Source organism: Gigantopelta aegis, chromosome 2 (assembly GCF_016097555.1).
Source record: "Gigantopelta aegis isolate Gae_Host chromosome 2, Gae_host_genome, whole genome shotgun sequence".
Lineage (NCBI taxonomy): Eukaryota > Metazoa > Mollusca > Gastropoda > Neomphalida > Peltospiridae > Gigantopelta > Gigantopelta aegis.
The window spans coordinates 29,453,736-29,476,605 of NC_054700.1; the positions used below are offsets into that span (position 1 = coordinate 29,453,736).

The 22,870-nt window shown below is 41.6% G+C and overlaps 1 protein-coding gene across 2 annotated transcripts in view; it reads right to left on the minus strand.

The window, feature by feature from the left end:
• LOC121383549 (centlein-like) overlaps positions 1-22,870 on the minus strand; it is a 162,720-nt gene that overhangs the window by 79,879 nt on the left and 59,971 nt on the right. For both annotated transcript variants that reach the window (XM_041513647.1, XM_041513639.1), the window contains exons 6-10: positions 22,603-22,684; positions 21,212-21,315; positions 19,164-19,220; positions 17,434-17,531; positions 1,376-1,485 (exon numbers count right to left, since the gene is read on the minus strand). In XM_041513647.1, coding sequence (XP_041369581.1) covers positions 1,376-1,485; positions 17,434-17,531; positions 19,164-19,220; positions 21,212-21,315; positions 22,603-22,684 — 451 coding nt within the window. The remainder of the gene's footprint in view (positions 1-1,375; positions 1,486-17,433; positions 17,532-19,163; positions 19,221-21,211; positions 21,316-22,602; positions 22,685-22,870) is intronic.

Below are 22,870 nucleotides of genomic sequence, written 5' to 3' on the forward strand. Positions count from 1 at the left end.
TTTTTTGTTTTTTAACTTGTATTTGGAAGGTGGAAATTGCCATTGATAAATTATGAGGACATCATTTTATTTGGAAGGGGAGTCTGTAACCGGGTGTTTTAAACTACATTCACTACACACATACTATTTTAAAACACTGTTCACATAGTTTTATTCTGTCAGGTTATACTTGTGCAGGCTTTCTTTGTTTTCCTGCTTTCTCTGGTTTTCTGGGCTTGGGTTGTGCTCACTGACAACTCAGTTCTTACAAGTCCAGTGTCTTTGTTTCTGTGTTCTCCTGGTCAGAAGCTTTATGACATTCAAGGAGAACAGACCACTTTTACCACAAGACAAGTTTTTATTCACAGCAACTGCACAACTAACTTTCACAGAGAATTTTAAAGGGTCTTTGTTTGTGTGTATATGTCTGTTATACATGTAGTGATATCTGGAACAAGGGATCTTCATATCCCACCCGATTGATGGTCCAGAATAAATCCTAAACCCCTGCCGAGTTGTTCGTGTTTTCCTGTATACATCCATGCGGTAACACATGTAGTGTTAGTTACTGCGCCGAGTGTCCTGGTGCGATCACACTAGAAATACATGTAGTGTTAGTTACTTACTGCGCCGAGTGCCCTGGTGCGATCACACTAGAATTACATGTAGTGCTAGTTACTTACTGCACTAAGTGTCCTGGTGCGATCACACTAGAAATACATGTAGTGCTAGTTACTTACTGCGCCGAGTGTCCTGGTGCGATCACACTAGAAATACATGTAGTGTTAGTTACTGTGCTGAGTGTCCTGGTGCGATCACACTAGATATACATGTAGTGTTAGTTACTGCGCTGAGTGTCCTGGTGCGATCACACTAGAAATATATGTAGTGTTAGTTACTGCGCTGAGTGTCCTGGTGCGATCACACTAGATATACATGTAGTGTTACTGTGCCGAGTGTCCTGGTGCGATCACACTAGAAATACATGTAGTGCTAGTTACTTAATGCGCCGAGTGTCCTGGTGCGATCACACTAGAAATACATGTAGTGTTAGTTACTTACTGCGCCGAGTGTCCTGGTGCGATCACACTAGAAATACATGTAGTGCTAGTTACTTACTGCACTAAGTGTCCTGGTGCAATCAAGCTAGAAATACATGTAGTGTTAGCTACTTACTGCGCCGAGTATCCTGGTGCGATCACACTAGAAATACATGTAGTGTTAGTTACTTACTGCGCCGAGTGTCCTGGTGTGATCACACTAGATATACATGTAGTGTTAGTTACTGCGCTGAGTGTCCTGGTGCGATCACACTAGATATACATATAGTGTTACTTACTGCGCTGAGTGTCCTGGTGCGATCACACTAAAAATACATGTAGTGTTAGTTACTTACTGCGCTGAGTATCCTGGTGCAATGACTGAAGTTGTCGGATCAGCTGGGCCTGTTGGCTAGAGTGGTCGGTTAGTTGGTTGTGGCTTGTCCATAGTTCAGCTAGTTCTTTTCTATAATACACACAAAAGAAAAAGAAAACAACATTATATTTATATTTCAGTGAAATCAAAGAATGTGATATTTTTCAGATCACATACACTTTACAAATCTGATAACGTTGCAAATTAGATGTAAATTAAAATCGAAGTCATGGCACTAGGTTTATTGACATTTAAGCAAACGTACTAGGGTGACCCTCCATAATTGACGTATGCATTCATAGTCATCAAATAAAAACATTTCAATAGCAGTTTTACATCGAAAGCTGTTCAGTGTTTAGAAAACAAAAAACGTTATGCACTAGTTTATTTTGATGTAAGGACATCAAAAATGATGTCATTCAAGTTTGACGTCATTTCCATTCAAAAAGACACCTCCTCACATATTCTTACGTCATTTGAATATCTGGTAATGGCGGACTGAAATTAAAGTTGTGTGTACACTTTACAAAAACACGTTGTATTAAGCTTGAGATTATAATATGATAAAGAGATTATTATCCTCGTGTGTTTCGGTATCGTCAATATCATATATTAGGAATAAAAATAATGTATTATGCTTGCCAGAGGCTCGCATAATACAGTTTTTATTCCTAATATATGACACTGACGATACCGACAAACGCTCTGGAAATAACCTCTATATATTAATACCGAGACAAAGCAAATATGAACAAAATTTATTGTACCATATATTTTTTTATTTAATCTCTCCTTCATGATTTGTTTCCATATTTCAGTCTGTGGTGATTTTACTAAGTAGAGATGAAAATGAAATTTCTTTGACAAAGTATCCACAAAATACTGCAGTGTCTAGAAAACAATGGGGTTACTTTAAGCTAAGGGAGAGCTAAAATGAGTCATGATACAGTCCAAGTAATATGTCATTTTTATTATTCATAACGGGGGCAGGATGTAGCCCAGTGGTAAAGCGTTCGTTTGATGCGTGGTTGCTCTAGGATCGATTCCCGTCGGTGGACCCATTGAGCTATTTCTAGTTCCAGCCAGTTCTCCACAACTGGTGTAACAAAGGCCATGGTATCTACTATCCTGTCTGTGGGATGGCGCATATAAAAAGTCCCTTGCTGCTAATCGAAATGAATAGCCCATAAAGTGACGACAGTGGGTTTCCTCTCTCCATACCTGTGTGGTCCTTAACCATATGTCCGACGCCATATAACCGTAAATAAGATGTGTTGAGTGCATCGTTAAATAAAACATTTCCTTCCTTATTCATAATTGATATCTATCGAATAAAAGTTTATATACTTATTTTATGTCTGTCCTCATTGGCCAAGAGTTATAACGTAAGTGACCGCATTTGCGATAGAGAGTACATATATGAGGTAAAAATGATTTGTTTTTGTAATTTTTTGATAGTCAGTGATGATAAGAGTACGATTTCAAACATATATGTGAATATTGGAATCTAAAACATGTAACAGTACTAGGAATCGTCTCTGCTTTGTCCTAATTCACTTTATGGGGAACCATTTAAGGTATTACGGTACCATATTAAGCATTGCTATTTAATTAGAAAATTTGTTTCTAATTTTCATTATTATTCATACTTACCTAGTGCTAGCACAACAAATATGCTATTCAACCTGAGTCATACCTACACACTGCAGAATTCTCTCCCTTGCCGGATATGCGCAATGCTATCCTTGCACGGGCTACCTGTAACTTCATTCTCGGTTCAAAGTCCACCCACCGAGGGAAAGCCTCATAGGGGTGGGTGGGAGGTATAGTTTGTTGTGCTAGCACTAGGTAAGTATGAATAATAATGAAAATTAGAAACAAATTTTCTAATAGTCTTATTCAACTTACTGTGCTAGCACAACAAATATGCTATAACGGACGTGCAATGACACCGTTAGAGCACGTGAATTCAACATTAATGGGAGGAGGTAAGAAAATAGAGGACTTACCCGTACCCAAAAAGCTCCTTTGAAGTAATGACATGGAGATAGGACGAACCACGACATATGGTAACAAGGAGTCAACAACTTTTGGGAATAAAAAGGGGCTTCCCAAAAGAAAAACTCATCCCCATGAAAGGGAGGAAAAACATCTCCCCAGGGAGAGGAAATGGTAGACAACACTACAAAAAAACCCCATCCCTCAGAAAAGGGTGGAGTGTTAAACATGTCCGAAGCGTGAATCGATGGCAGTCGGACGGAAAAGAGGTCGACCCCTTTCCGTTGCCCTGCGCACAGACACGACGTGTTGAGCCGCAATGACTGTCTGGATCCTACGCGTACCGTCAGGACCAACCGCCATATCCCGGAAATAGAAACGGTCAAAAGTGTGCCGTCCTTTCCAAACCCCTGCATTCATGACCTTTATAATATCTAAAGAGTCATGAAAATTCAGGGAAGCAGAAATGGCTCGGATCTCATGTGGTTTAACAGAGAAATTCCGTAACACATGATCACCCGCCATCTCATATGCTAGCTTGATGGTAGCTGCTATCCATCGAGACAAAGCATTTTTTGTGACATCACCCGGCCTAATGGTATAAGAAATAAACAATCTCTTTTTACCCTGCCGCCGGTTTTTCGTACGCTGCAAATAATACTTCAATGCTCTCACCGGGCAAAGAAGTCTATCCGAGTTATCAGATGACAGTGTACGAGATAAACTGTGAATGACAGTAGGTGGAAACTCTTCCCCTGGAGACTGGTTTTTAGCAACAAAGATAGGGTCGGTACGTAAAGTGACAGACCCGTCCGAATTGTAATCAACCAAATCATGCAAAAAAGCATGTATCTCACTGATCCGACGACAAGCTGCCAGTGAAACCAGAAACAGAGTCTTCCATGTCAAGGCACGAAGACTAGCAAACCTCAACGGCTCATAAGGCGCACCCTTAAGAGCATGCAACACCAGAAAGACATTCCATTTCGGAATAATGGAAGGTCGTTCAACCGTGGATTGTAATGATTTAAGTAAATCATGCAACACCAAGTTGGTAGAAAAGTCACGACATCCACACTGTTTAAGAGTAGTGAAAATCGCAGCTCTGTGACTTTTCACTGTCGTGACTTTAAGTTTCCTTTCTTGGACCAACGCCAGAAAGTACTCCGCTAAATCGTTGACAGTAGGCGATAAGGGATCGAAATCCCTTGCGTTCGCCCAACGAACCCACATACGCCAGTGACACTGATAAACCGACTCGGTAGAATTGCGCTTTGCTGAAGAGACGAGATGCGCAATTCTTGTCGAAAAACCTCTGCGTCGCAAGGAAGCCCTGATAACCTCCACGCGTGAAACCGGAAGACCTCCGGCTTCGGATGCCACACCGTCTGACTCAGTCGCTGGCTGAGTAGATCGGACAACACTGGTAATCGGAATGGGACTGCCACTAACAGTGACAGGAGCTGTGGAAACCAGGGCTGCGCCACCCACAGAGGAGCTATCAATGTCACGTGACAAGGTTCTTGGACCACTTTGGTCAACACCTTGCCGAGTAAGACAGGAGGAGGGAAGGCATAAAAATCCAGTCCCGTCCAATCCATACTTAACGCGTCGTACTCCAACGCCAATGTGTCCGGTACCGGGGACACGAACACCGGCAATTGGTTGTTCAACCGTGTGGCAAACATGTCCACCTGTGGACTGCCCCACACCCGAAGAACCGCTGCGACCACCCCTTTGTTCAACATCCACTCCGTCTGAACAGGGGTATGTCGACTGAGGGCATCTGCTAACACATTCACCGATGAAGGAATGTGTTTCGCCCACAGAGTGGTCCCTAGTTGGTCGCAGAATTCCAAAATCGCAAGAGCTTTGCGACCCAAAGTCTCCGATTTGGTTCCACCCCAACGATTGAGATATGCCACTACCGACGTATTGTCGCATCTCAACAGAATTCGACGGTGTCGAAGAACACACCGGAAATGAAGACAGGCACGATGCACTGCCTCCATCTCCAAACAGTTGATATGAAGCTTCCTCTCGGAGAGATTCCATACCCCTGAAATGTGTTGATCCAACAGATGCGCCCCGTACCCGTGCAGCGACGCATCCGTGAACAGGATCAGATCCGGAGCAGGGGGGTGCAACGGAACCGATAGGGACATGCACTTGTCCGACAGGCACTCCTGTATCGGATGAGTGAACCATGGGCCCAGAGGCACTATCGTGTCCCAATTGTGACCGTCCCACCGTGGGGACAAATGCCACTGGAGTGGTCGTTTGAATCGTCTGAACCGCACGATCAATGAGGCCAGAGATTCGAGGTGGCCCAACACCACGTGGAGAGATCGTACCGTAGTACTTTGCTCCCCCATCAAACGTCGCGCCGACGTTTGGAAATTGTGGACACGCGCATCGGTGGGACGAACCGACGCTACCACAAGATCGAAGACCACTCCGAGATATGTGAAAATCTGAGCCGGCGTTAACTCCGATTTCACCCAATTGGGAATAAAACCCAATTGGAGGATCGTGTCCAAAACCAACCCGACATTGGTCTGACACTCCTGTTGCGACGAAGCTGGGATCAACCAATCGTCCAGATAGGTATGCATTCGAACCCCTAACAAATGAACATGACCTACCACCGCTTTTACCACACGTGTAAAAGCATGGGGACTCGTCGCCAAACCGAACGGAAGCACACGAAACTCGTACGCTTTCCCGTCGAACAGGAAGCGCAGAAACTTCCAAAACGCCTTGTGCACCGGGACATGGAGGTATGCGTCTTTCAGATCGATCGACACAGCCCACTCCCCAATTTGAAGCAGGTTCCGGACTGAATGAACCGTTTCCATTTTCATGGAAGGAACATCGACGTAGACGTTCAGTGGCTTCAAATTTAGGATTGGTCTCCATTCCCCATTTTTCTTCCGGGCGAAGAAAAGATGAGAATAAAATCCCGGAGTGTCCAGACTGACTCTCTGGATGGCCTCTTTGTCGAGAAACTCGGCAATCATACTCTCCACTAAAACGCGCCGATCCGCAGACGGTAACGGCGGCATTCTCGGAGTGGAAGTAAGAGGGGGGCTCGAAGAAAAGGGTATTTTGTAACCGTGTCGAACGACCGACAGAACCCAGGGGTCGAGACCAGGCAGCTTGCACCAATTTCGAAGGAAATGGCGGAGCCTGCCCCCCACGGGTATGTTTGCTAACGGTACCTCCGAAAGCAACTTGCCGATCGTTCACGTACCCTCACCCCAACCGCTTACCACCCGTAGGCGCAACGCCTTTGGTGGACTGAGAACGGAACGCAGTACGACGTTTGCGTCCTCGCTTAGCGGAAGACGGGTTGTTACCTGGTTGCCTCCTAGTGTCAGGAACCCTAGGGATCTGAGCCGACTGTAAAAAAGCAGCCTTTTTTACAGGAGGAGGCTTGAACCCCGAAAACGTGGACCGACGTTTACCAGAGGTTGAGGGTCGAGTGTTCGGGACTGGTCGCGACAAATCCTTGTCTAGGACAATATTAAAATCGGGACCGAAAAGTAAATTTTCCCGTACCGAACGTGTACGAAAAAACGTCTTCGCAACGTTTGACGCACTCAAACCCGCCAGGTAATGGTCACGCCGTAACAAAAGACTGTTCGCAAACAATCGGCCAGATAACTGAGCGATATGCTTAGAGGCTTTTGACGCAGCCTCCAAACAGCCTTTCGCCATCGCAGGAAGGCTCTCGACAGCCTTATCCAAGCCAAATAGGAACGTACCTAAATGGTTATTAACCTGGAACATCGACTTAGCCAGCCGTTCGAACGATTCCAGATCCGCGATTGGCAATGACACATACGGCGATGGGGAACAAGCGGCTCGGACACTAGCGGGAACGACCGCCGGATGTTCGAGAAATTCCGCCCCCAACGTCTCATAGGAGTCGGCACGAAAAATGCGCGCTCCCGTTAGGATTTTCCCCGTAGGCAGTGCCGTTGGGTACTCATCAACACCCACTCCCAGGATACGATCACTGCCAGTGATCAACACATCAATGTCACAAAGTGAACTGTGCGCCTCCTGTGCAAGTGGTAAACCCGACTCCTCACGAGGAGTGACCAAATTCAAAGAACGGTTCCCGAAGGAGACACCCTTGAATGTAGGCTGGGACTCAACCTGAGGTATAGCGTCCCCGCATACCTGTCGGACCTGGTCCCTGACAAAAGCCAGAACCGCCGGATAATCGCACTCCTCCTCTACTTCCGAACCGAAGTGAGAGAGAGCTGGGTCAGCGACAGAATCCGGTCCAACCGACGCTTCCTCTGAAGCCAGGTCACTGTCCACTGGATCCCGAAGATCGATATGGACTCCTCCCCCTAATCGAGACGCCCCTGGGGCAGCGTCTCCCGAGACGGAAACAATAGGAACCGAACGACAATCCCTAACTGCATCGTCAAACTGCTGTCGAGACGCAGTTTCTGCTGGTTTTGGCGGAAAACCAGGGGAGGGGGGAATGGGAGCCGCACCCGTCGGTCCCGTCTGCGAAAGCAATGATCCCAACTGAGGCGAAGCGTTCAAAAATTCCACAAAACTCCGAAACAACGTTTCCTGAAAGCCTAACGGTCGTTCCTGCGCCAAGTGCGGAACGGTCGGAGTTTGCGGCCACAGAGTACCCCCAACCGAGGGGTATCTGCGCGAACCTCGTCCTCTATCGAGTAAAGTCGAAGAGGTAGGGACCAAAGACGGTGCAAACTGTGAGGAGATGTCCGTTGCTACCGAAGTCACCGGACCCTTGGGGTAAACATATGCAAACGGAGGTCCCAAACGGGATGAGTCCTCCACCCAACGGTAAACATCGGTCGGGATGCCATCAGAGACGGATCCCGGCATCGGAACAACTGGCTCAGTTCGAAGCAAACTGGCAGAACTCTCCTCGGGCCTTGAGAATGCTGAGGTGCCGAAGCGACTGTCAGCAATCGAAGGCAAAGTCGGGGCCACCTGCTCTGCGGACGAAGCAGTGGACCTATGCACAACGGAGTGCATGTGCTCGGTAACCGATGAAGTCGTCAAAAACGGTGCCGCGACGACTCCACCCTGCCCCCCTTCTGTTTGTAAAGGTAACCGTAACGACGATGGCGACGCCCGCGACGAAGCCACACAAACAGAAGAAGGCGCCGTCACTAACGAAGACGGCTCACGTACCACGGTCACAATAGGAGCCCGGGGGGGCGCTCCCGAAGTATCTGTAACTGTACTCGTAACACGGACCGAAGAAGAAACACCCTTGTGTTTCCCCCCTTTCCGGACACTTTTAGAAGTGTCTACAGACTTATGGGACCTACCCACTAAGTCCGACTTGCCGACTACTGCCGAAGCAGACGACAAGATTTTGCTGGTACCCGAAACCTGAGTCTGCGAACCGAACCGAACCCACTGGTCAGGAGACCACGTGGCGCAGATCTCACACTGACGGTCTTGAGAACAAGACCGACAGTCCGGACACAACACGTGTGTGTCTTTACGTCGTAAAAGAAATGGACAACCATCTCGCGCACAAACTTTCCGTGCGCTAGCTGTCAACGAACTCGCGTCGGACATGGTAAATTCAACACAGAATTCCCAACTACCAACCGTATGTCAAGTTCAACCAAAAAAACAAACACAAAATTACAAGTAAAGAAAACTTTTTGCCAAAGCTTAACAGGTGTTAACAGGTGGACTGCAGAATTGAGAATGAAGTTACAGGTAGCCCGTGCAAGGATAGCATTGCGCATATCCGGCAAGGGAGAGAATTCTGCAGTGTGTAGGTATGACTCAGGTTGAATAGCATATTTGTTGTGCTAGCACAGTAAGTTGAATAAGACTATTATTATGTAGTGCCATTTTTCAGGGAAGCAAAAGTGATAGCTCTTTTTAAACAGTGAGGTCTGCACATCACCCCTCCCCATATTGGCCTATTTGATAATATACTCTCTCAGTGCCATTGGCCTATATCACTATATTCACTTTACAATAAATGATTGGTAACTGAAAACACGCTTCATGCAACGACTTAGCTGTGAACAACACAGCCCTCTCCCACTGATGAGGATGGTCACTCGTCAGTTTGCAACCATCAGGGTAACACCTGAGACTTCGTCCACTCTGGAAAAAGTTGTAACCATCACAGTAACAGCTCAGACTTCGTCCACTCTGGAGAGAGTTGCACAGTAACAGCCGAAACTTCATCCACTCTGGAGAGAGTTGCAACCATCACGGTAACAGCTCAGACTTCGTCCACTCTGGAGAGAGTTGCACAGTAACAGCCGAGACTTCATCCACTCTGGAGAGAGTTGCAACCATCACGGTAACAGCTCAGACTTCGTCCACTCTGGAGAGAGTTGCACAGTAACAGCCGAGACTTCATCCACTCTGGAGAGAGTTGCAACCATCACGGTAACAGCCGAGACTTCGTCCACTCTTGAAAGAGTTGCAGCCAACACAGTAACAGCCGAGACTTCATCTTTCTTCATAATACCAGTCCCTGGTCTTCGTGGTGTTGATGACAATTGTGTCTACAGTTACATGTGCTGCATCATAGGTGATTTTAGATGTCCTAGCCTGTTAATTAAATTCCATTCTATACCTCTTATTGTACTGTACTGTACTGTACTGTACTGTACTGTACTGTACTGTACTGTACTGTACTGTACTGTACTTTCGTTTCATTTCGTTTCATTTTATTTGATTTGATAACTTACCCATGATATCCGTCATAAAGCCATGTGATAATTTAGTGTATTCACCCGGTTAATAATGGTATGCAAATTTAAAGGTATACATATACAAATTTGCAAGGTCTCTAGGTAATAATATATTGCTGTGAATGAGTCATTTATTTACAAGTCAACACAATCTGTATACCTGAGCGTAATATTTCCATAAGAGTTAGTTAAAATGTGTGATGTCAAACTAATCTGTGCTAATCATAATGACGTCATATTACCAATTGAGGCAACTTTAGTACTGTGATTTACTAAACATCAAATTAAAATGTATTTTATAAGTGTTAAAGGATAAATAGAATTCGCTACTTGTGGAGGTTTTATATATAAAATATCACCCTCATCTAGTTAATTGGCAGAGCCTTAACAAATACCGATTAACATAGACTCGTTTGATATTTTCCACATTAAAAAATACTTGTGACGAATCATCTATATATTACATTTCAATTTACATGTTCTAGAATAACGCTTTGAACGATGTTGTTTTCCCAATGTTAAGAGTACAGTTTTCTTCAGGTGAAGACATGTTGAGTCCAAAGGAACACAGTGTAACAAACTCTGCTGGACATTCACATCTTCTGAACAATCTCAGTCCAGGGATGAAACCTACATTTAAATGTGGGATATGTTGTGAATCGTTCGTGGACACCACCAGATTAATGGAACACATGGCAATGCATGCTAATGATAAACCATTTAAGTGCAGGGAGTGCTACAAATGTTTTGCTTACCATGGGTCAATGCACAGGCACATGAGGTCGGTCCACTATTCCACCAATATTCACGCATGTGAGATCTGTTCACAGCACTTTCCAGAGAGTACTTTGTTGCAGCTACACATGGTGAATCACGTGAATATGGAGTCATCACCATCACACATGGTGAATCATGTGAACACGGAGTCATTGCCATCACACATGGTGAATCATGTGAACACGGAGTCGTCGCCATCACACATGGTGAATCATGTGAACACGGAGTCATTGCTATCACACATGGTGAATCATGTGAACATGAAGTCATCACCATCACACATGGTGAATCATGTGAACACGGAGTCATCACCATCACACATGGTGAATAACATGAGCATGGAGTCATCACTATCAGACATGGTGAATCACATGAACACAGAGTCATCAGCATCACACATGGTGAATCATGTGAACATGAAGTCATCACCATCACACATAGTGAATCACATGAACACAGAGTCATCGCCATCACACATGATGAATCACGTGAACATTGAGTCATCACCATCACATATGGTAAATAACATAAACACAAAGTCATTGCCATCACACATGATGAATCATGTGAACATGAAGTCATCACCATCACATATGATGAATCACATGAACATGGAGTCATCGCCGTCACACATGGTGAATCATGTGAACATGAAGGCATCACCATCACGCATGGTGAATCACATGAACACAGAGTCATCGCCATCACACATGATGAATCATGTGAATCATGAACACGGCATCACCATCACACATGGTGAATCACGTGAACATGGAGTCATCACATCACACAATCACATGGTGAATCACATGATCAGCACACACATGAGAATCATGCGAAGTCATCACCACACATGATGAATCATGAATATGAAGTCATCACCATCACACATGTGAATAACATTGAGTCATCACTATCACACATGGTGAATCACATGAACACAGTGATCAGCATCACACATGGTGAATCATGCGAACATGAAGTCATCACCATCACGCATGGTGAATCACATGAACACAGAGTCATCGCCATCACACATGATGAATCACGTGAACATTGAGTCATCACCATCACATATGGTGAATAACATGAACACAAAGTCATCGCCGTCACACATGGTGAATCATGTGAACATGAAGGCATCACCATCACGCATGGTGAATCACGTGAATACAGAGTCATCACTATCACATATGATGAATCACGTGAACACGGAGTCATCACCATCACACATGGTGAATCACGTGAACATGGAGTCATCATCATCAATCACATGAACAGAGAGCCATCACCATCACACATGATGAATCACATAAACATGGAGTCATCACCACCACATATGGTGAATTACATGAACATGAAGTCATCACCATCACACATGGTGAATAACAGGAGCATGGAATCAACATTATCACACATGATGAATCACATGAACACTGAGTCATCAGCATCACACATGGTGAATCACGTGAACACTGAGTCATCACCATCACACATGGTGAATCACATGAACACAAAGTCATCGCCATCACACATGGTGAATCATGTGAACATGAAATCATCACCATCACACATAGTGAATCATGTGAACACAAAGTCATCACCATCACACATGATGAATCACAAGAACATGGAGTCATCACCATCTCTGTTCCACTGTACGCTGTGTTCCAAGCAGTACTCGAACAGCAGGAGCCTGTGCCGACACATGACAGCGCATGATGTCACCAAGCTGATGCAGTGTCCGACGTGCATGAAGGCTTTCAACACCCAGTCTAGCCTCACCAAGCACATGGTCATGCACACAGGCAAGAAGCTATTCACGTGTACCCTGTGTCCAGGCTCCTTCACGCAGAAGTCCAACCTTACGCAACACATGATGGTCCATAGTGATAAGCGGCCCTTCAGGTGTCTGCAGTGTCCCCACACCTTCAGTCAGCGCTGCCACCTCCAGAGACACATGGTGGTGCACACACAGAACAGAGCATTCAAGTGTGCACAGTGCTCCTGTTCCTACATGCACAATGCAAATCTCACCAAACACATGACAGTCCACATCAAGAAGAGAGTCTGAAGTTGTTACAAGTGTGCATATCAACAGGAGTAAGTTGTTTTAATGGGGCATCACCATTGGTGGTGTACACACAGAACAGAGCATTCAAGTGTGCAGAGTGTTCCTATGCCTACATGCACAGCGCCAGTCTCACCAAACACATGACAGTCCACATCAAGAAGAGAGTCTGAAGTTGTTACAAGTGTGCATATCAACAGGAGTAAGTTGTTTTAATGGGGCATCACCATTGGTGGTGCACACACAGAACAGAGCATTCAAGTGTGCAGAGTGTTCCTATGCCTACATGCACAGCGCCAGTCTCATCAAACACATGACAGTCCACATCAAGAAGAGAGTCTGAAGTTGTTACAAGTGTGCATATCAACAGGAGTAAGTTGTTTTAATGGGGCATCACCATTGGTGGTGCACACACAGAACAGAGCATTCAAGTGTGCAGAGTGTTCCTATGCCTACATGCACAGCGCCAGTCTCATCAAACACATGACAGTCCACATCAAGAAGAGAGTCTGAAGTTGTTACAAGTGTGCATATCAACAGGAGTAAGTTGTTTTAATGGGACATCACCATTGGTGGTGCACACACAGAACAGAGCATTCAAGTGTGCAGAGTGTTCCTATGCCTACATGCACAGCGCCAGACTCATCAAACACATGACAGTCCACATCAAGAAGAGAGTCTAAAGTTGTTACAAGTGTGCACGTCAACAGGAGTAAGTTGTTTTATTGGGGCATCACCAATGCTTAATGAAACAAAGATGAATATAACACTAGACAATGAAATATGAAAAAAACTGTAGGGTCTTGAAAACGAGGGGTTTTATACTGTGAGCTTTTCAGCCAACATCTCAAGGACAGAACAAGTTTTCAGGCAGCATTTTCCAAAAGTATACAGAGGATTTTCATGTAATCGAATATCTTTCTAATCCATATGCTACAGTATATTGGGGTACCATGATGACTAACAAGATAACTGCCACACTATTTTTTTTGTTTAATGTCTATGATATGTGCCAATTTTCATAACTATTATTGATGTATACATGTATATGACTATATTATTTGGTGTGCATTGGAATTTAGCTATATAAGTCAAGAACTGTCATTCTGGTTACCAGAAACTTACCACATGTCAAGAAAGTCGAGAATGTATTTTTTTGGTCTCCATAAATATTTTCGAAAAACACCATCACCTAATTAATTATGTGTTGTTTATAATATGAATTACACATACAAATATCATTATAATGAGAACAGTCACATGAATGAATAGCAAAGTATCTTTTTGTTTGTAAAGTAATGATGACAGAATTGTAAATTTGATAAATGTCTCGTTATTTATAGGCCTGTAGTTTATGGTAACCTGCTTATGGGTTACCAGGCACCGTCTTATTTCAATAACCTGTTGAAAAATGCTGACTTATTTTCTGGTAATTAGGCATCTTAGAATGTTGGTAGTGCTTAAAATAACACTAAAAAACAAAAAACAAAAAAAAGAGTATAAAATAATTATAAATTGGCTGTATTATATGTGTGTGTCTATATATATATATATATATATATATATATATACTGTTCAAAATATGTTGGGGATATTCCATTTTCTAAGATCAATAATTATAGAATGAAATGAGATATAAAGCTCAAAATAAGTGCACAATGTGCATTAATGTTCCCACTCATAGAACATGAAAAACCCTGCACTGTTTTGATCGCAAAGCATGTGATGTGACATTGCATGTGAGAAGGGTGTGATTTGAAATTGGACACTTAGTTTGTGTGTACATTGCGTGCACACTGTGGCAATATTCTTTCTTGTTTGTTACTGGAACACTAGATCATAACTTTGCTGTCACATTCTTTACAATGCGACGTCTCCAATCCCAGAAACATCTCACGGCTGTAGGCATGCTCCAAGTTGGCACCACCCAGCGAATTGTGGCCCGTAGACTTAATGTGTCACAATCAGTCATTAGCCGATTGTGGGCCCAATACTGACAAATCAGAAATGTGGATTATCGTCCCCGTTCAAGACGGCCAAGGCTAAGATGCCATTTTGTTTGTCAGGACGACAACGCCCGTGCTCACTGGAGTCTACTGGCCTCTGCGTATTTGCAGCAACAGAACATCACAACACTACCGTAGCCAGCCCTAAGCCTAGAACTTTCATCCATTGAGCACATGTGGGACATCATCGGACGACGTCTCTGAGAATGTCAACGTCATCCAACCAACTTGGCAGAATTAGGCACAGCTCTCCAAGAGGAGGAGTGCGATTTAGCTTGCGTCGCAGGATCAAACCACCTCAGTGGATTCGTTCAAATGATTAGGGTTTTTTTTCTTTCCAATCAGTACCCCACAACTGATCAAAGGCCGTGGTATGTGCTTTCCTGTCTGTGGAAAAGTGCATATAAAAGATCCCTTGCTGCATTAGAAAATTGTAGCGAATTTCCTCTGTTGACTATGAGTCAGAATTACCAAATGTTTGACATCTAATAGCCGATGATTAATTAATCAATGTGCTCTAGTGGTGTCATTAAAGACAACAAACTTTACTCTCCAAGAGGAATGGGACAGGATCCCCCAAAATGTTATCGTGTGTGCTTGGTGAACCGTAAATATAGCCTAATATTGAAAACGTCAAATTGACAAGCACCACACCTGTTGCCCATCTGTGTCTCCTTCTGACCTACATCACTATCCTGGCTATAATCTTTAATGCCAATCCCTTGTCACATGAGTGCTTGTGTTTTACCATTAATTATTATTGCAATAAACATCAATACATATCTGTTATATTGTGTTATATTTGAATATCCCATACTTATTTTGAACATTATATAGATATATGTATATTTATTTATTTATTTATTTATTTATTTGTGAAACCTAAATGCCAATGTTTCATTTAAAATGCAGAAAACATTTACTCTATTTGCAAACTTTAAATATGTCTTGAGAAGTTTACATGCAAAGTCTGCACATGATTTGGATTTTTCTTGCCTTACAACATTTTTCTTCAGATACACATATTTATTATTAAAAACATTTTGGAAGTGAAGTACGACTAAGTAAGACTGAACAAAGTTATGATTTCAAAAATAGGAAAAAGTGCTTTCTACTGCAAGACTAATAATTTCTCTATATGATATGAAAGCAGTAATTTATAAGAAATTCACACCGAAAAACTTACATTGTAGCTGAAACATTTTATACACAGAATTTAGGTAAAAGTCATAAATGACCATAAGTTGGCAAATGCAATCATAAAAGGGACATTATTATTTATATACGAGCAGATTTACAAAAAGGTACTTATCCTCCCCTAAAGAGCAATGTATGTTTTAATGATTTGTGCTAAACAGGGGTTTTTGCCAGTCCCATAATGACTGCTTTTCTCAACCTGTGTGTCCACGGCAGTGAAAAACACGGGAGTGACGTTACCAACTCACTATTATTATATAACATTTAGTGAAATATTTGTTATCGTCACTGTAGAAAGTGTTATCTTGACTGTAAGAAAGCCGGAACTATTTTGCTGCTGGCATTTTAAAAAATAAAGGTAAATTGCCAAAAGTTATATAATAAATAGAAAATTTCATGTTTTTTGTCAAATATGATTTTTTATCTCATCTCGTGAAGTTTGCGATCATAACACACTCAACACACAAGCAAGTACTGAACTTAATCAAGGAACTATGGAACAGTACAACAAATAACTTGAAAATCTTTATCATCAAATAATTGTAGGACACTACCAACGTACCATTATCTTATTTCTATGGAGGTGAAAGAAGGCCACAGCTACTGATCTGACACACTGTTTACCTGCAGGTATTAGCGATTTGAACAGTCACTTTGCATGGTTTATAGCAGACACTTCAGTGTGTGCTTGTGGGAACCCCATTAATGACTCTCAAACACCTTCTACAGTGACTCATGGGAGCAATGACAAGACTGTCCAAGCATCACTCTGACTCAAGCTTGTGCAGACAAATGATTGTGAAAATGTTGAATGGTGTGATGAAAATACCGGTGTCACGGTTTGAGATTGTACCCGGTTTGAGATTGTCCTTTGCTTATTGCGCAGGCAATCCGAAACCGCTGCTGCAATAACCAAAGGACAATCTCAAACCGGGTACAATCTCAAACCGTGACAGTCGTGTTGTGGTTAAGCCATCGGACATAAGGCTGGTAGGTACAGGGTTCGCAGCCCAGTACTGGCTCCCACCCAGAGTGAGTTTGAACGACTCAATGGGTAGATGCAAGACCACTGCACCCTCTTCTCTCTCATTAACCACTAACAACCAACAACTAACCCACTGTCCTGGACAGAAAGCCCAGACAGCTGACGTGTGTGCCCAGGACAGCGTGTTTGAACCTTAATTGGATATCAGCACGTAAATAAGTTGAAATGAAATGAAATGTTGAAAATGGGCTGAATAAACAAACACTGAGTTACCTAATGGTTTCCAGTTCCCGGCTTTTGTAGTTAATTTCACGTTGTTGTTGCTGGGACTCTGATGTCAGCAGGCATACCTGGGTTTTAGCATCTTCAAACTGTTATACACAAAGAAAAACTCATTTGTAAAAAAAACAAAGGAAGTCTTTTAGCCAATGGTTTAAAAAAATCTACCATCATTAGCATTTCAGTTACTAGCATTTCAGTTACTATTTGGAAAATGCAGTTATAATTTAAATGACATACTTTTATTGCTGTGTATCATTATGTGCATAACGTACTGTTAATATTACTTAATCTTATTACAACAAAGTGTCTGATATTTCTGTCTGAAACAGTTTTTGCCTGAAACAGGAATTATTTCAAATCTATCATGTGAAATTTATTTCGGAGTATATCAGGACCTACGTGTACAAATTCATCTCGAGGCAACAAATTAACCATTTGTCGTGTCGTTACTTGCTGTAGTAGCTTAATATAGTCCGATTTAGGAAATAGTTCTACAGAATATATTCTGACACAGAAATTGTGTAGAGTAATTAATGGAGGTGTATAACCTTGAAGTGTTCAGAACTGTCATATGTCCTAAGACTCAACAGAATGAAAACTCAATGCAACTATAATTAATGTTTATTTTACTTCCTTCTATTATTTCTTCTCTCCTTTTTGTGGCAACGTTTATTAATATCATAACATATTATTTGTATTATTATATAATGTGTATCCTATAACATTAATGTAAGGTAGTGATACCAAGGCCCCCAACCCTGGTATTACCGTATTTATTTTCTGGGGACAATAAACTTTGGGGGAAAAAAATAATAATAATAATAAATAATAAAAAATTACATGTATTTAAGTAAATCGTCATCACAGATGACTTCAAAACATCGTGGAGTAAAATATATCACATACAAGCTTGTATCATACAATAAAAAAATCTTGCACATCATGGTGTGTATTTCTGCATTTATGGAAACTAGAAAAATGCGGATCCAGCTAGTCAGGGCTAGCTCTGCCACTCGCCAACTCCGCCAATACCAAATTTTAAGAACAATTGCCGAATTTGATTTTAATTTGCTGAAAACAATTTGTATAATAATTGATATTTTGTTGGAAAAATGGCAATAGGTTTTGCATTTTTGCGATAATTTGGTGAAATGTTTTTGATCACCCACAGCTAGCCCAGCTAGCATTCATTACATGTTGGTTCATAATGATACTTGGGGTTTTTTCCTCTAAATTTGTCTTTAAATTATTAAATTTAAGAACATGCCACACCATTGTGTGTCATATTAAAAGAAAATTGTGCAAAAATATCTACTGGACCATTTTAAATTCATCGGTTTATTTCTAAAAGGCAAGTCCCAAATGGTCACATTAAGCCATGATGCTCAGCTAGCGTCTACATGCAGACATTAGAACATCAAGGACACACCAGGCTCCGTATTCATAAACGTACTTAAGTCAATGTATGATACCTAAATACATACTTAAAGTACATAAATAAGTATCATACATAGAATTAAGTACGTTTATGAATACGGAGCCAGATGTACAGAAAACAGTATTCTAAGTAAGGAAGTGTAAATTTCAAACAGAATTAAAATAAAATGTTTTAGACAACAATGCACATTTAAGAAGGAAATGTGATTGTCTAATTGAATTACTTTTTAAAGATAGATATTTTATCATCATCATCATCATCATCATCATTATTATTAACTTACATCTTTGACAAGGTCATCAAACTTAGATACTTTGCTGGACATTTCTCTCTCTAAGGTCTATATGAAAAGAAGAAATATTTGTTAAATAAAAATGCAACACATTGCCTTTAATAATCAGTTGTTAAACATCTAACATAATAATTGTGATACTTGACCAAGTTTGTCAGAGAAGAAACCCACTTGTAAATAATATTATATATATAAAAAATGCTCAAAGCTGTATCTTGCAAAATATATCTTGTAAAAGTTAAAGTCTGTTTTGTTTAACAACACCACTAGAGAACTGATTAATTAATCATCAGCTACTGGATGTCAAACATTCGGTAATGTTTTTACACACTGTCTTAGAAAGAAAGAAAGAAATGATTTATTTAATGATGCACATTTGTCAATAGCAGCAAGGGATCTTTTAAAGTTTTATATGAATTTTAACAGAGACAGGATGGCACATACCAGAACCTTTGATATACCAGTCGTGGGGCACCGATGGAATACAAAAACCGTATCAGAGAATGTGTCCACTGAGAGTTTTCGATCCTTTAATCCTAGCACACTGTCATGGACTGAGCTAAATCCCACCCACATAGTTTGTAAACTTATAAAATTCACAAACCTACATATACCTGTATCTTGTAAAATACACAAACCTACATATACCTGTATCTTGTAAAATACGCAAACCTACATATACCTGTATCTTGTAAAATACACAAACCTACATATACCTGTATCTTGTAAAATGCACGAACCCGTATCTAGCCATATCTTGTAAAATGCACGAACCTGTATCTTGTAAAATGCACGAACCTGTCTCTACCCATATCTTGTAAAATGCACGAACCCGTCTCTACCCATATGTTGTAAAATGCACGAACCTGTATCTTGTAAAATGCACGAACCTGTCTCTACCCGTATAGACATGTATTTTAAAATACACAAACCCATCTTTACCTGTATCTTGTAAAATACACAAACCCGTCTCCACCTGTACCTTGTAAAATACACAAACCCGTTTCTACCTGTACCTTGTAAAATGCACAAACCCATCTTTACCTGTATCTTGTAAAATACACAAACCCGTCTCTACCTGTACCTTGTAAAATGCACAAACCCGTCTCTACCTGTACCTTGTAAAATGCACAAAGCCGTCTCTACCTGTACCTTGTAAAATGCACAAACCCATCTCTACCCTTCCTTGTAAAATGCACAAACCCGTCTCTACCGTACCTTGTAAAATGCACAAACCCGTCTCTACATGTACCTTGTAAAATGCACAAACCCGTCTCTACCCGTACCTTGTAAAATGCACAAACCCGTCTCTACCCGTACCTTGTAAAATGCACAAACCCGTCTCTACCCGTACCTTGTAAAATGCACAAACCCGTCTCTACCCGTACCTTGTAAAATGCACAAACCCGTCTCTACCCGTACCTTGTAAAATGCACAAACCCGTCTCTACCCGTACCTTGTAAAATGCACAAACCCGTCTCTACCCATATCTTGTAAAATGCACAAACCAGTCTCTAGTCTCTAGTAAAATGCACAAACCCATCTCTACCGGTATCTTGTAAAATACAAAACCCCATCGTTACCTGTATCTTGTAAAACACACAAACCCATCTCTACCGGTATCTTGTAAAATGCACAAACCTGTCTCTATCCTTATCTTGTAATATACACAAACCCGTTTCTACCCGTATCTTGTAAACTGCACAAACCCATCTCTTACACATAGTTTGTAAAATGCACAAACCCGTCTTTACCCATATCTTGTAAATGCAAAAACCTGTTTGTACCTGTATCTTGTAAAATGCACAAACCCGACTCTACTGGCATCTTGTAAAATACACAAACCCGTCTCTACCCATTTCTTGTAAATTGCACAAACACGTCTCTAGTAAAATGCACAAACCCATCTCTAACGGCATCTTGTAAAATGCACAAACTCATCTCTATCGGCATCTTGTAAAATGCACAAACCTGTCTCTACTCATATCTTGTAAAATACACAAACCCGTCTCTACCAGCATCTTGTAAAATGCACAAACCCTTATCTTGTTCTCCAGGTCTCGTTTCTGCAACATGCTCTCTTGACTCTCCAATCTAGCATCCTCCAGCTCAGAGGTCAGTTCAACTATCTTCCTTTGCAAGCCTGACAAAAATAACATTCAACAGACACATTCAAAACACATGTATTACAAATTGAAGAGAAATTAAAGAGAAGTAGAATATTCAGAGACAAACTTTAAAAGAAAGGAAAATAATACTGGTTTAATGACACCTCAGCACATTTTTCTTCTTCTACTTCTGAGTTCCGTTTCTTTATGCTCCTTGAATTCAAATCGTGAGCTTTACCGCCTCCATGAACTCCACAGTCAGCAACAGGTCGTCTCTTTTGCTCCAAAGTTTTTCTCCAATTGTTCTGGGTTGTGGCCAGATGTTTTCTCCAATACTGTCATATGTTGGACATCTTTACAGTACATGCTCTGGAGTCTGGTGTTACAGTGGCATTGAGGTGTTGTTACCACTTTGAGTTTATAGAGATGTGCACCGAGTCTGCAGTGCCCTGTCCTCAGTCTGAATATCACTGTTTGTTCTCGTCGGTTTAGGTGTATGATGGGGTCACTTGGATAAGTACTTCCTGTCCTTGTTTTCCATTCTGTGTTGAATTTCCCTTTTATGAGAGTCTTCATCTCTGGAGGCAGCACATTTTTAATGAACAGCTATTTGGAGTCTATCAAATGGTTATTTCAACACAAGAGAGGAGAAACCCACTGCTTACACACAGGCTACTTAGCCTAACAATAATTTTGAGAGTACTGCTAAAGCAAAACATGTCCGCTACTGGGTCCAACATTTTTTTTGTATCTCATAAGTTCAAGGGTAATACCTCAGTGAAAAATGGGTAAATCGTCATGAAAGTCAAACGTGATCTGTAACAGTATTTGATAAAAGATATACACCAAATTTTAGCTCAATATCTTGAGACATTGCGAAAAAGAAAGTCCAGAAAACAAATTTTCAAAGCTCCAAGGGTCCTAACTCTGTCAAAAATTGTCAAATCGATATAAAATTCAAACTTGATATGTAACAGTAAATGATAAAGTCATCTACAAACTTTCGGCTCAATATCTTGAGACACTGCGAAAAAGAAGTGGAAAACTATATGTGGGACACATGGACAGATGGACAGACAGACGGACAAAGACAAAACCTATAGTTCATTCTGGTTGGACCGCTAGGAGATTAATAAAATCAGCAAGGGATCTTTTAAATACACTTCCACAGAGACGGGATAGTACATATCACGACCTTTGATGTACCAGTCATTGAAAACTATTTGGAATGGGAAAAAAACAAACAAGGGAAAAAACAAACAAGAAATAAAACAAAAACAACACATAGTGAAGATTTAGCTGATGTATTATAAATTTATTACCATATTTATCCTGTTCCGAACTCTCCATACTTTGACGCTGTATGTCCGTTATACTTCTCTCTCGGTTTTCAAGCTGTTGTATCTATAAAAAAATAATAGCAGAAATGATCACTTTATGACATCACAGTTGCTCACTTTGCTTCCTGTTTAGGCGGTGAAGAGAAAGAGGACTACTGAGTAAATAATAATAGAGTGGAAGCTGCAGTCACAAAGTCTATATAGACAGTCCTAACATTACACTTATTCAACAGAACCCATAGACAGTCCT